Source organism: Microcaecilia unicolor, chromosome 6, assembly GCF_901765095.1.
Source record: "Microcaecilia unicolor chromosome 6, aMicUni1.1, whole genome shotgun sequence".
Lineage (NCBI taxonomy): Eukaryota > Metazoa > Chordata > Amphibia > Gymnophiona > Siphonopidae > Microcaecilia > Microcaecilia unicolor.
Genome location: NC_044036.1, coordinates 12576630 through 12591311, shown reverse-complemented (window position 1 = coordinate 12591311; position 14682 = coordinate 12576630). Strand labels below are relative to the sequence as shown.

Sequence of the window (14682 nt, the reverse complement as noted above, 5' to 3'; positions counted from 1 at the left end):
CTGGCTCCCTGCTCCCTCTGCCCCGGAACAGGAAGTAACCTGTTCCGGGGCAGAGGGAGCAGGGAACCAGCAGAGCCGACAGGCACGCAGCTGCTCTCTGCACCCTCCAGCAGCGTGCACCCGGGGCGGACCGCACCCACCGCCCCGCCCTTGCTACGCCGCTGAAACGTAGTTAACTTAGAGGGGTTTAAAAAAGGTTTGGATGGCTTCCTAAAGGAAAAGTCCGTAGACCATTCTTAAAATGGACTTGAGGAAAATCCACTGCTTATTTCTAAGCAGCACAAAATGTATTGTACTTTTTTGAGATCTTGCCAAGTATTTGTCACCTGCATTGGCCAATGAGGCAAACAGGGTACTGGGCTTCCTGGACCTTCGGTCTGTCCCAGTATGGCAACACTTATGTACTTATGGATAGGCCACATGGTGTTTATCTGCCTACATTTTTCTATATTTCTATGTTAGAGCACAGAAGGTAGGACGCACGCTGGAAGGACTGATGGCTAAAAGAAGAGGTAGGGAAACAATGAATGCCCCACCATTCTCTTCCTTCCCAACCTCACCCCATCCCCACCAATTTACTCCACCTCACTTTTCTTCTCCCCCCCCCTCCCCTTCCTACCCACAGCCTATCTATATCACAGTCATATCCCTTCCAGTCCAGCCTGGCCTGTCCATACCACCTCAGGCAGGTTGATTGCTTTATTTTTGTGAAAAAGGAAGGTGATGTTTCTTTCCATTTCTCTTTCAGTTTGAGACTTGACTGTAGGTTCTTTCCATTACAAAACTTTGAGATCATGTAATCACTTACTGCTAAAACTCCCTCTTCACCCCCATTGTCCCTTCAGTATAATACCTTGTATATCCTGGTGACCGTAGGGCTGGAGGAAAATGGCAAAATATCAGCTATTCTCCACCCTTGACCCTGCCCACCTAGAACAGAAATCTTTACTTTTCTATAGTTTATCTTATTTGCTGTCTCTGCTTATTCTTGGTCTTCTCTTATGCTTCCTTTCTGCCTTCATGTTCTTTGTCCTATATGATTTTTTTTTATTTTTGTTACATTTGTACCCTGCGCTTTCCCACTCATGGCAGGCTCAATGCGGCTTACATGGGGCAATGGAGGGTTAAGTGACTTGCCCAGAGTCACAAGGAGCTGCCTGTGCCTGAAGTGGGAATCAAACTCAGTTCCTCAGGACCAAAGTCCACCACTCTAGCCACTAGGCCACTCCTCCACTCCAGTCTTCTTCTCATTTCTCTTTACTCCATGTGTTTTGACTCTCCATAGCCTGCCTCTCTACCTTCTCTCATCTCACTTCCTTCTAGTATCACCCCTTCATGCCACTTCTCCCCGTCTCTTCCTTTCATCATGATTCCTTTCCTCTAATCCCCCCTTTTTCCAGTCCCACAAAGATGCATGCCATTTCTTTCAGCTCTTTTTTTCCTCTGCATCTTGTGTCCCATCTGCCTGCTCATGTCACCTACTCCCGGCTCCCATCCCCCATGCGCTCTCCGATTTCCTCTCACACCTGTATTCCCAGTTGTCGTCCCCATCAGAGTTGTTGAGGGGGAGGGGTGGGGGACAAAATACCCCTGGGCTTGGCCTCCAAGGGGGGGGGGGGCGGGCTCGGGGCCGGCAAGCTTCTTCCTGCTGCCTGCTTCCGGATCTGTCCTCCCCTGCTCCTCAGTGCCACCCATGCAATCATCTGGGTTCTGACTCCAGGCATGGACAGGAGCAGGTCAGAAGACAGACCATGGGAGCAGGCACGCAGGAAGTGGCTTGCCAGCACCGAGCCCAGGCCCCCCCCCCCCCTTGGAGGCAAAGACTGAAAGGTAAAGGAGCAGCAGTGCAAGTGGGGGGGGGGGCGCAAAGAGGGGCTTTCAGTAGTCTGGTTCTGACCCGGGCATGGCTATGTCTCTGGGCGGCTTTGGTCACCATCCTCAGCCTCTCTTCTCTTTACAGCTTTCAGGCACTTCCAGCTCTTTACAGCAACATTCTCCCCCAGCCAGTTCCCTTTACCCCTTCCTAGCCCCTTGTATTCCTCTCTCCACAGCTCCACTACCAGTGCCTGTCCTGATCACCCAGCCCTTCTCCCCCTGTTTCTTCCAATCTTTTACAGCAGCATTCCTGTCCATACAATTCCACTCTCAGCCTGTCCCCATTACCCAGTCTCTCTTCCTCATACAAATCCTTTCTGCCTCTGCCTCTTTCCTGGAGGAAAAGTCCATAGTCTGCTATTGAGATTTTATTTTATTTTTTATTTTTGTTACATTTGTGCCCTGCGCTTTCCCACTCATGGCAGGCTCAATGGGGCTTACGTGGGGCAATGGAGGGTTAAGTGACTTGCCCAGAGTCACAAGGAGCTGCCTGTGCCTGAAGTGGGAATCAAACTCAGTTCCCCAGGACCAAAGTCCACCACCCTAACCACTAGGCCACTGTTGCTTGAGATGTCTACTGAGTTGCTTACTGCTGATCTTGCGTTGATGTATCCTAGTTGGATTGAGTGGTATGGGTCCGTGACAGAAACAGAAGCCTGCGCAACCTTCTACATGGAATGTTGCTAGTGGAATAGCAACATTCCATGTAGAATCTCCAATAGTAGCAACATTCCATGTAGAATCTCCAATAGTATCTATTTGATTTTTGTTACATTTGTACCCCGCGCTTTCCCAGTCATGGCAGGCTCAATGCGGCTTACATGGGGCAATGGAGGGTTAAGTGACTTGCCCAGAGTCACAAGGAGCTGCCTGTGCCTGAAGTGGGAATCGAACTCAGTTCCTCAGTTCCCCAGGACCAAAGATCACCACTAGGCCACTGCTTGTCCCTGAGATCATTAGCATGAATCTTGCTCTGTTTGGGATTCTGCCAGGTACTTATGACCTGAATTGGTCACTGACAGAAGCAGGGTACTGGGATAGATGGATCATTGGTCTGAACCGGTGTGGCTATCGCCAATTTGGATGTTCTTGAAAGGAGGTTTAGGCAGTAACTGTGCTTTATTATACTGAGAATCCAGGCATCCGATGTTATTAGAGACCACTGGTCGAAGAATAATTGAAGACAACTCCCTACTGACGAAGGATCCTTGGCCAAAAATTACTATTTGACTTATTTTGTTGCGGCTGAGAAGATTTTTGCATCTTCTCCTTGGAAGTACAATGCGATTGCGATTGTTTTTGATGTCACGGTGACAGAGCCGATCTGGAGATTACCCCAGAAAAGGAGACAGCCACCACCAACTGAATAACCTGCCATCTGCTGGAGGCAGAGAAATACTGGAGTTTTACATTGAGCATAGCAGCTTATACTGGCTAGATAACACCTGCTTGTTCAGGGAGGTATGGCCCTGTCGCTAAGGAAATTATTTTTATATTATTTTTGTTTGCAAACTATTTTGATGTTTAGTCCTGTTGATAAATGTATTTGTTCTGTTGACAGATACTTTTGATATGTTCATTTTATTAAAGTCTGGATTGAGGACGTGGATGTTTTAATATTAGTGAAACATGTTTTTATATGCTCTATTTAAATTATGATTTTAAATGATTTTTTTTAAACAAGATTTGCACCAAGATCCTTGTTTCTATTAAGATATTGGGGTTGATATTCAAAGCCAATTAACTAGGTAAGAAACCTTCTTGCCCAGTTAACTGGTGCTGAGCAGCCCTGTGGAAACTTTCAGTGGCACTTATGCCCTCTACCCGCTCAAGCCGAAACTGGCTGTTGTGTGGGCAGTCTGGGGGCAGAGTCAGTACTGAAACGCATAAATAGCGGTCCTGTTCTAGTACTTATTCGGTTAAGTGCCAGGCGTCCCCATATAGCTAGATATTTAATGCTAGTACCGGGACACAGCCTGGCATTGAATATTCATACTTTAATTTAAGCATAACTTAATTCAGGCGGTCAGTGTTTAAAAAAAAAAAAGAAATCTCTGACCACTGCTGGCTGAACATTACCCCCATTAGTTTTTAATTCTTAATGTGATGATTACTAATTAATTATCGCCCTCATTTTACAAACCCTATTCACATGTGAGATATACACACACTGACACTTAAATATTTATCTTGCATAAATGTCTAAGCACGCTGCTGGGGGGGGTGTCGGCTCCGCTGGGTCCCTGCTCCCTCTGCCCTGGAACAGGTTACTTCCTGTTCCGGGGCGGGGGGAGTGGGGAGCCAGCGGAGCCGATGCAGCTCCCGGCGACGTGCACTCGGGGCGGACTGGCCCTCCCGCCCGCCTCCGCTAGTGGTAAGAATGCGCTCCGGGGGGGGGGGGGAATGCGCGTGCCAAGGGGGTGTGTGCACCGTGCTGCACCGGGGGGGGGTGCACAGCGGCGACCCGCCCCGGGTGTCAGCCGCCCTCGCTATGGCACTGTGTCTAAGTCCCAATTTATAAAGCCGAGATATGCATATTTCAAACCAAAGTGCATTCAAATGGCAAGGGGGTATATAGTCTGGTCATTTTTGGTGACAGAAGGTCATAGCAAGTTGATAAGAGTTTAGTCCCCTTCTGAAATGGGAACTAAGAGCCCTGTTTACAAAGGCGTGCCAGGGTTTTTAGCACCCGCTAAAAATTAGTACATGCTAACCATGTAGACGCTCATAGGAATATTAAGGGCGTCTACATGGTTAGCGTGCGCTAAAAACGCTAGGGTGCCTTTGTAAACATGAACCTAAATGTCTATGTCCGAAAATCAGTGGCGTAGCTAGGTGGGGCGCCAGGGGAGCGGCCACTGGCCCAAACAGAGTGCTGCCAGCGCCTAATTTTTTCTCAAGTCATGTTGCATTGCAAATGTGCGCCGGCGCCGGTTCGCTCTCGCACCGCTTTCTCTCCCCCCCCCCCCCCCACTGCGCCGTCAACCTGGCTCCGCTTCTGCCGAAAATATCAACATCAGGAGTTTACATCTGCTACAAAGCACATTTAGGATTTAGGAAACAGTTGCTATTCAGCAGCACTCCAGAAGGACTGGGGATGGCTGCCCTCTTACACCTCAGTGTCCCCTCCCCCCTCCACCTCCCCAAATCCAACCTAGCAAGGGAAACTAGACACTAGGACAACATCAGGATAATAGCTACTTACATTTCTAAGATTGCAAAGATAACCGGTTATATGCTGGCTGTGTACCCATCGATATTATACACGTTTATTTTTATAAAATGGATGTTGATGCTGCATGCAACCGGCGCATAATCGTCCATTTCTCCTGTATTTTAGAACAGTCTCTGCGTCAGCCAGTTCTGTCCTAAAATATTGGTGAAACGAGACGCGCTGACCTGTATGTCTCAATTCCTACTTCTATCACCTATCTAAAATGGTGCTGCACTACCCAAATTGCAAAGGACTGAAATACAAAACAACCTACGCATCCGGCTTCTCCTACATAAGCGCACAACTATGGAATGGCCTCCCAAAAGCTGTGAAAACAATACACGACCACCTGAACTTCAGGAAATCACTAAAAACCAACCTCTTCAAAAAGGCCTACCCCAACGATCCTACGTAAACCTCTTCACCCAAAACACAGCATGCCTAATGATTGTACTGGACAACACACTACTACTACTACTTGACATTTCTAAAGCGCTACTAGGGTTACGCAGCGCTGAACAATTTAACATGGAAGGATAGTCCCTGCTCAAGGAGCTTACAATCTAAAAGACAGGTGTACAAACAAAAACAAGTATAGAGTCCGTCTGATAGGGAATACTATATTTCACGAAAGGTTAGGTGCCGAACGCAGCATTGAAGAGGTGAGTTTTAAGCAGAGATTTGAAGATGGGTAGGGAGGGGGCTTGGCGTAGGGGTTGAGGAAGATTGTTCCAGGCAATGGGTGAGGCAAGGCAGAATGAGCGGAGCCTGGAGTTGGCAGTGGTGGAGAAGGGAACTGAAAGGAGGGATTTGTCCTCTGAGCGGAGGTTACGAGCGGGAACATAGGGGGAGATGAGGGAGGAGAGGTAGGGAGGAGCCACAGACCGGGTGCATTTGTAGGTAAGGAGGAGAATCTTGAATTGTATGTGGTATCTGATCGGAAGCCAGTGAAGTGACTTGAGGAGAGGGGTGATATGAGTATATCGGTTCTGGCGGAATATAAGACGTGCCGCAGCGTTCTGAACGGATTGAAGGGGGGATAGATGGCTAAGTGGGAGGCCGGTGAGGAGTAAGTTGCAGTAGTCAAGGCGAGAGGTAATGAGAGCGTGGACGAGAATTCGTGTGGTGTGCTTAGGTAGGAAAGGGCGAATTTTGCTGATGTTGAAGAGGAAGAAGCGACAGGTCTTGGCAAGTCTTGGCATCCCTTCCAACCCTCCACATATACCTCATTTGATCACTACACAACCTTGTATTTGTTATCAACCGTCTGGGCAAACGCCTTAACGGTGCTATGTAAGCCGCATTGAGCCTGCAAATAGGTGGTAAATGTGGGATACAAATGCAACAAATAAATTTATTTTATCTGTACGGTTATTTATGTTTTTAATATGTATCTGGCACATTTATTTATATATTAATGCATGTATTTATATGTCTATTGATTTATATTTGTAGTTGTGCCCCTGACGAAGACCCCCTCGAAACATGGTCATATTGGGTATTTTGCTTCTGTTACACAAAGTTTCTTTTATACTACACTAGTAAAACAGGCCCGTTTCTGACACAAATGAAACGGGCGCTAGCAAGGTTTTCCTCGGAGTGTGTATGTTTGAGAGAGTATGTGTGAGATTGACTGTGTGTGTGTGAAAGAGAGAGAGTGAATGTGCGAGTGTGTGTGTGTGACAGAGAGTGAGACTGCTGGGAGCGAGTGTGTCTCCTCTGTCCCCCCTCCAGCCACCCAGTGATTCTCCTCTCTCCCCTGCTCCCCCTCCAGCCACCCGGCGATTTTACTTTTTCCCTTGCCCCCCTCCGGCCACCCACCGATGCTCTTCTCTCCCCTGCCCCCCCTCCAGCCACCCAGCGAGTCTCCTCTGTCCCCTGCCCCCCTCCAGTCACCCAGCGAGTCTCCTCTCTCCCCTGCCCCCCTCCAGCCACCCAGCGATTCTCCTTTTTCCCTTACCCCCCTCCAGCCACCCAGCTCCTCTGTCCCCTGCCCCCTGCCCCCCTCCAGCCACCCAGCGATTCTCCTCTGTCCCCTGCCCCCCCTCCAGCCACCCAGCGATTGTCCTATCTCCCCTGCCCTCCCTCCAGCCACCCAGCGATTCTCCTGTGTCCCTGCCCCCCCTGCAGCCACCCAGCGATTCTCCTATCTCCCCTGCCCCCCTCTAGCCACCTGTGTCCCCTGCCCCCCCTCCAGCCACCCAGCAATTCTCCTGTGTCCCCTGCCCCCCTCCAGCCACCCAGCGATTGTCCTGTCTCCCCTTCCCCCCTCCAGCCACTCCTCCACTTTAATCAGCATATATTAAATTCCCCCCATATGCTACAGAAAAGCACCGAGCACATCCTATATAATCAAACGCACCTCCAATGTTCTGAAGCCGTAGTTCCGGAACGTTGCAGGAATGCTTCAAGGCTTGAAGGCTTCACTTTCTCGGCTTCAGAACGTTGGAGGTGCGTTTTATTATATAGGATTGGTCTACGTTGGATTTTCTTTTGGAGTGGGTAGTGAGGATAGGCTGTACAGTCTTTACCTGCCGACATTTTCTATATCTCTAGTAGTCTTTCTCCAACTGTTAGTGCTCTCTGCCCCTCTCCTAGTGGTATTGATGTTTTGCAACACTCTTCAGGGCTTGTAGCGCTGTTGCTTCTCTTATAGATAACTGGCAGCAAATTTCAAGCGGGTTTCTATCTGAAGAAGAAGGGTTACTTTCGAAAGCTCATCAAAAAAATGTATTGTTAGTCCAGTAAAAATGGCATCATCTTATTTTCTTTTTTTTTTTTTCTATTTATTACCTTAAGCGGGTGTCATTGAATACATTCTAAAATTGCTTTCGCCATAGACTTTGATAAGAACAGACACTTATAACAGGATTTATATCCCACGATTTTCCAAACTGAATTGTTTCAATGTGACTTACAAAGTTTCAGTGATAACATTTTTATTATCAGAAGTGTTGTGTCAGGTAGGGTTGATGTACCTCGAGGGCGGGAACTGGGCTTCTGTTGGTTCTGTTGTTGGGTGTTGTAGTTCGTGATAAATATTTTGAAAACATAGGCTTTAAGATGTTTACGAAAGTTCAGGTAGTGATTCATGCTTCTCCCGTCTCTGGGTAGGGAGCAGTGGCATAGCCACAGGTGGGCATGGGTGGGCCAGGGCCCACCCACTTAGGGCTCAGGCCCACCCAACAGTAGCACATGTTTAGTGGTAGCTGGTGGAGATCCCAAGCTCTGTCAGCTGAAGACTTTCCCCTGATAGTAACAAAATTCTTCTCTCCACAATACTGGCACCTGCGCATGCTCAGTTTTCAGTGCGTGCCTGCTGCAGACTGCCAAGGTGGAAAGAAGCATTTTCCTGCCAGCTGAGATATTTTTTTGGTGGTGGTGGGGAGTGGGGGAGAACCAGTGGCGTTCCTAGGAGGGGGGGGCAGTGGGGGCGGTCCACCCCAGGTGCACGCCGCTGGGGGGGGGGGGGGGTGCCGCGCGTGCGCGCGCCTGCCCTCCGTTGTTCGATGCTTCTTCTCTGCCCCGGAACAGGTTACTTCCTGTTCCGGGGCAGAGAAGAAGCATCGAACAACAGAGGAAAGGCGCGCGCGTGACACCTCCCCTCCGGGCGGCGTGCACCCGGCGGGGGGGAGGGGGTTCCTTCGCGGGGGTGTCCTTTCGCCCGGGGGGGGGTCCGCATGGCATCGGGGGGGGGCACTGCACCCGGGGGGCGGGGCGCATCGGCGATCCGCCCCGGGTGCCAGCCCCCCTAGGAACGCCACTGGGGAGAACATTTGGTGCCCACTCACTTCTTACCTAGGCCCACCCAAAATCTGTTGTCTGGCTACGCCCCTGGTAGGGAGTTCCACCATTTAGTGCTTAAGTAAGAAAATCCTGTTGAGTGGACTGATTTGTATGCAAGATTTTTGCAGTTTGGATACAGCAGGGTTAGATAATTTCTTGCATTCATGTTTGCATTTTATGGTGGTAGCATGTGTCTCACTGGGATCGTAACCACCTGCTGACATCACTCCTCCAACGTTCTCCGTCCCCCCTCCCTCCAAGTTCCATGGGACCCTGGAACTGGGATGGAGGGACAGAGGGAGGGGGGACCCTGGAAATGGGAGGGAGGGAGGGAGGGGGACACTGGAACTCAGAGGGGGGAGGAAGGGGGGCCTGGAACTCGGAGGGAGGTGGAAGGGGCAGGGGAGAGATGCTGCACATGGATGGATGGAGGGGGCAGGGCACAGAGGATGTTGCCTGCATATGGATGAATGCAGGGGAGAGAGCATAATGCAGGGGAGGGAGGGGACCCTGAAACTCGGAGGGAGGGGATGACCCTGGAACTCGGAGGGAGGGAGGGGGACAACAACCCTGGAACTCGGAGGGAGGGGGGGATGACCCTGGAACTCAGAGGACAGGAGGGAGGGGGGGCTGGCACATACTCTCATGCTCACACACACACTCTCTCTCTCTCTCACAGACACACTCGCACCCAGTCTCACTCTCTCTCTGTCACACACACACACTCGCATATTCACTCTCTCGCTCTCACAGTCACCTCACACACTCTCTCTCTCAAACATACACACTCCGAGGAAAACCTTGCTAGCACCCATTTCATTTGTGTCAGAAACGTGCCTTTTTTTACTAGTTATAAATAAACTAGAAGTATGAAAAGAAAGTGTGCGTCCTAACTCCTGCCTGCTAAAGCAGCGACCTAGGTGGCCAGGGCTATGAGTAAAATGTCCCCATCCTCCCCTGAAGATTATCACTGATAAACTGGATGTGTCACTTTTGACAAAATATGTTTGTGGTTAATATTAAAAATGTATCATATCCTGGAGCAGGGACAGGTAGTGCTGAGCATGGATGGTGAAGACGACAGTGCTGGGGATATGGAGGCACAGTGAGTGATGGACTGGATTGGATTCATTAACTTGATATAATGGTTAATAGTTACAAAAGTTTCAAAGCGGTGTGCGATAAAACATTTCACAGTTTACAATATAGTAACAACGTCTTCAAATTAGCAACAAAGACACAGATGGGAACCAATTGGGGACTGGAAAGGACAAGGAGTGATTGGAACTAGCTGGAAAGGGAGAGAGGGATTAATTATCAAACTGTCTTGGGGGAGGGGGGCTGAATATTGATTGAGGGGGAATGCACACGGCTGACCATTCAACTAGCATGCCAAATTTCCTTACATCAGTCCTGCTGAAGAAGTCAATGTATAATTGTTTTTTCTTAAACATTATGCTACATTTCTATACCTGGTGTCTTGGATAATTCCAACCCAAGCACAAAAATAATACAATAGCAATTCATAACAAGCCAGTTCTGGCTCAAGGGAACAAACCCAGGAGTAAAATTAGAAAAGGGTCCTTCATGATAAGGAGGACAGATGTGAAAAACCAAAGAGATGTCCCACCACATAGAACAGAGCTGAGCTAGTCAGAATCCCTAGATAAAACATCAATTGGTATCATATCGCTGATCAACTAACATTTAACCAGTAAAGTGTCTTCTGTGAAATATATTTATCTGTACAGTTGGTTCACATTATAAAGCTGGCATTTGTTCTCAAGGGGGAAAGGGGCACGATTCTGTTGTTTAATTAGCAAAATCTCATGTGTGTGTGTGTGTGTGTGTGTGTGGGGGGGGGGGGGGGGGGGGGTCTATCAGTGTCCACCTTAGATCACTAACAAATGCCTCTCTAGAAAGAAAAACAAAATAGGGAATATTTCAGAAACGTTAATTAGTTAATCCCCAGGTTAATTCCATGTTGAATCATTAAAATATTATGCTATACTGATATGTAAGCCACTTTGAGCCTGCAAATAGGTGGGAAAATGTGGGATACAAATGCAACAAATAATAATAATAATCTAATAGACCATCCCCATGCCAGGGTCGTTGGGATTTCTCTCCTTCCTTCTCCCTCTCTTGTAGTTGGCTAGTTATCATTATCAATCTATACCTCAAAGCCATTTTGCCAAAATTAAAAAAAAAAAAGGATTATGTTTTAAAAGTGAAGACAAGTGCACAACTTTTTTTTAAACCTACATATATATTACATCTAACTAGATATGATGGGAATTTGCTGCTGCCTCTGAATTACTTGTTCTAGTCTTCTAGCATTGCAAAGCAATTATCCTCCTTTTCCTACATATTTACCATTGCTCCAAGGAGACACTTTTTGTGTTACTAATTTATAATGGCTACTTCACATTTTTGCACACTAGATTGTCATGTTGTATATTAAGAAGCAGACTAGGCACCCGTCCCCAATGCTGTCAGAAATTAACCCTTCCCATCCTTCGCTCGCACCCCCCCCCCCCCCCCCTTTTCTTTGTCCCTCTTAGTAACTGCTTTCAGCCAATCAGCGACGCCTATGCTGCTTTTCTCTTTCACTGATTGGCGGAGGCGCAGACCCAGTAAAAAGTCTCGCGCTTGGAAGAAAAAAAAAAAAAAAACCCCAACTCCAGCAGCAGACAAAGATGCGCAGACTCGACGGTTAGGCCGGCTACAGGGGTGTGGGAGGTGGGACATGGAGTCATCTTTCCGCATTGCTATTGGCTCGCGCGCTACACGCCATTCACTCCCCCCTCCTCCTGGCGCGCGGCCAGCCTTCGGGCTGTACCATCTCGCCGTTTTGGCCTGCCTGTTGGAGGGGGGGGCGAGGCGAACTTCGGCCCGCCGAGTTGGTAGCCCATTTCGCCACTTTCTTTTCTTTGTTTGCCAACGACTTCGTTTTGTTTTACTGTTCAGCGACGGAAGACAGCTTTCAGTGGGCTTTCGTGAGGGGGGTGAGGAGGAGGATCGGTTCCCCCCTTTTGCTCTTCCCTTGTTTCGCTCCTTTGTCGGGGCGTGGCCGGAGCCGGCAAGTCTGTCGGTCCCGCCCCCTTTCCCCTCCCCCCCCACCGAAGCAGTTAAAATGAAAGCTAAAAGGGCCCAGGGCCGGAGACGTGAGCGGGAAGTGGAGCCGGCAGTTAGCAGCGCTTTCTTGAACCTTCCTCAGCTCCCCCAAGAAATACAAATAAAAACATAATCAGAATTAAGCGTTGCCCGTGTACAGCGGGGGAAGCGGAAATAGCAGAGAAAGGCCGGCAGAAGTTGGTGTAGGATTCCCCTCCCCCCCCCCCCCCCCCCCCCCAAAGCTCTTCTTACCTTTATAATGCTTAAATGTTAAAACTTTTCTGAAGCAGGATTTCAGAAACACTTGAGACGTTACTTTAGTTGATTTTTTTTAATTACTGTTGTTTGGCTGCTCGAATGCCCAGAGACTTTTCCTAAGGACGAATTTGGATAAACCGTTAAAAAAAAAAAAAAAGAAAAGTAGACGTGTAAAAAGTGGCAGGATTATGATGTACAACACGGTGTGGAATCTGGAGCGAGAGGACGCGGATTGGAGGGAAGTGATGATGCCCTATTCCACCGAGCTGATATTTTACATTGAAATGGACCCTCCAGGTACTCTTGGTGGGGGAGGGGAGGGGAGGGGGGATTTAACAGCTTTTTCTTCCCAAGCACTTTATTGGCTTCCATTGCGGCTCGGGGGCCATTTATTTCTTGGGGGTTTTCTGTGACTTTGCACCTGCTTTCGGCCATTGGCTTTCCCTGCAGGTGTTATTTCGGCCGAAAGAGCTCAAAACGCAGTATGTGCGAAAGGCTTTTGTTCTTGCACTTTCCCCTCCCCCCGTGCTCGGGGCATTTTTCTCTCTCGTGTGGCAGAAAAGTTGGATTGCTGTTCTTAAAGGGTGAAAATGCATTATTTTCCCAAATTTAGGATGCTGTGTGCCAGAAGTTGCTTTGTATAACAGGCTCTGAAGTGGGGGGTTACTGGAGGAAGGTTGCAAAGCTACCTTTGCTTAAATGGCAGTGGCTAAATGGCTTAGACTTTGGGGGGGGGGGGGGGGGGGGGTCAAGAAAATCACGAAGATATTCGTTAAATGTAGCGCTACTTTAAGTGACCGCTTCTTTCTCTCTCTTGCAAAATTTGCAGGGCTCTGAGATCCAGCGCCCTTTTTAATTGCACATTTGTGCGGCCGCTGGATTTTATCTTTCCACTTTGTAATAGTTTAATCATCTTAACGTTGCAGAGTATGTAAGTGACGTTTTACTGTAAAGTCTTTTGCCATATCTTTGTTTTAGTTCACTTTCCTTTCCAGCTTTTTATTACACCTATATAGATCTATGCTTGCAAGTTGCATAGCTAGTGGGAAGCTGGAATCTCGTCATATGCATCTGTTTTTTACTTGGAAAAGGAAAAGCAAGCATTTTATTGTTGCATTGCTTCTTCTTAAATAGCTTTTCCAATGAGAGAGTTGCAGACGGAAGGGGGAAATAATGGGTTAAGCCTGTAGGCCTTGCTGCATTTAAAGAGACAGGCTGATAAATAATGCTCTGATTGTTCCTTAGGACTTAACCTTCCATATGAAATTTCAGTGGTAATGCAAAGTAGCGTGATTGTTGTGCTGATCTACTTAAATGTACAGCAATAAATGCCCCCCCCCCCCCAAAAAAAAAATGGGGTGGTGCTTATATGTGTGTGTGCGCGCCTTTTGTATCTACATCAGGTAACTAACATATAACATAGTAGATGACGGCAGAAAAAGACCTGCACGGTCCATCCAGTCTGCCCAACAAGATAAACTCATATGTATACCTTACCTTGATTTGTATCTGCCATTTTCAGGGCACAGACCATGTTCCATCTTTGCTTACACCCTACAATTTCAATTAAAGTGTTCTATAACCCATTGTGTTGGCATTGTAAGTAGTATACTATGCCTGCAAAAAGGTGGGATAATGTGGGGTTCAAATGTAATAAATAATATTTGAATATTTTTACTGCTGTAATTGCCTATTGTTTGATTTATTCTTATTGTGCACCGAATGCTTTCAAAAAGATGGTAAATAAATCATAGCAGGCAGTAAAGACAAAACAGTAAGTCCAGTATATTCTTCTCCATCCTGGCACTGCCTTGTGTTTTGCTCGACCTGTTCTGAGCCGGTGTCAATAAATGTAGATGCTAGCCTTGGTAGCTCAGAGAAATAATGTCTCGGGAATGAAATCTGGGTTCATTGTTTTGCTCATTTTTCGTTTATCGGGACTAAAATTTGTCACATGGTGATAACATCATCGTTACTGCAGGAAGAGCAAAACTTCGCTTTCCTCCTCTTCCAGCTGCCAAGGCAACACTGCCCTAGTAACTGAAAGGAAGGTCTTATTGGAGACTGAAAATCGGAAAGCGCTGCTGCTTGGCTGGTAGAGGTCACCCCGCACAGTGAACATCTTCTTCCTCCAGGGCCCAAGTAGCTACAGCAGGCAGGAGGGATTGAAACGTGTGCCCCCTTCCCCCCCCCCCCCCCCCCCCCCCCCCCCCAGTGCTCCAATTAAAGCCATGGAGTTGCATTAATTAAAACGGTGAAGCTTATGATTTTCTCTGCAAACTGTTGAATCTTGTTTGCCTGGTAAATTCCACGTTTTACAGTCATCCAAGTACAAATTTTGCTGCAGCTTTAGTAAGAACTGAACGTAGCAAGTCCCCGGGTTATTATCTCCTTCGTTCTGGCCACCGACAGCTGTCCTATGCCCAAGTCCC

At 48.0% G+C, this 14682-nt stretch overlaps 1 protein-coding gene across 3 annotated transcripts in view; it reads left to right on the top strand.

Annotated features, from left to right (window-relative positions):
• The window catches only part of LOC115471738 (phosphatidylinositol 3-kinase regulatory subunit gamma), a 614503-nt gene that overhangs the window by 541142 nt on the left and 58679 nt on the right, over positions 1 to 14682 (top strand). The window contains exon 1 of one of the 3 annotated variants that reach the window (XM_030205541.1): positions 12237 to 12547. The exons of the other annotated variants lie outside the window; for them this stretch is intronic. Within the exon in view, the coding sequence (XP_030061401.1) occupies positions 12439 to 12547 (109 nt within the window). The 5' untranslated portion in view covers positions 12237 to 12438. Of the gene's footprint in view, positions 1 to 12236; positions 12548 to 14682 lie in introns of those variants that run through there. 3 annotated transcript variants of the gene reach the window in all.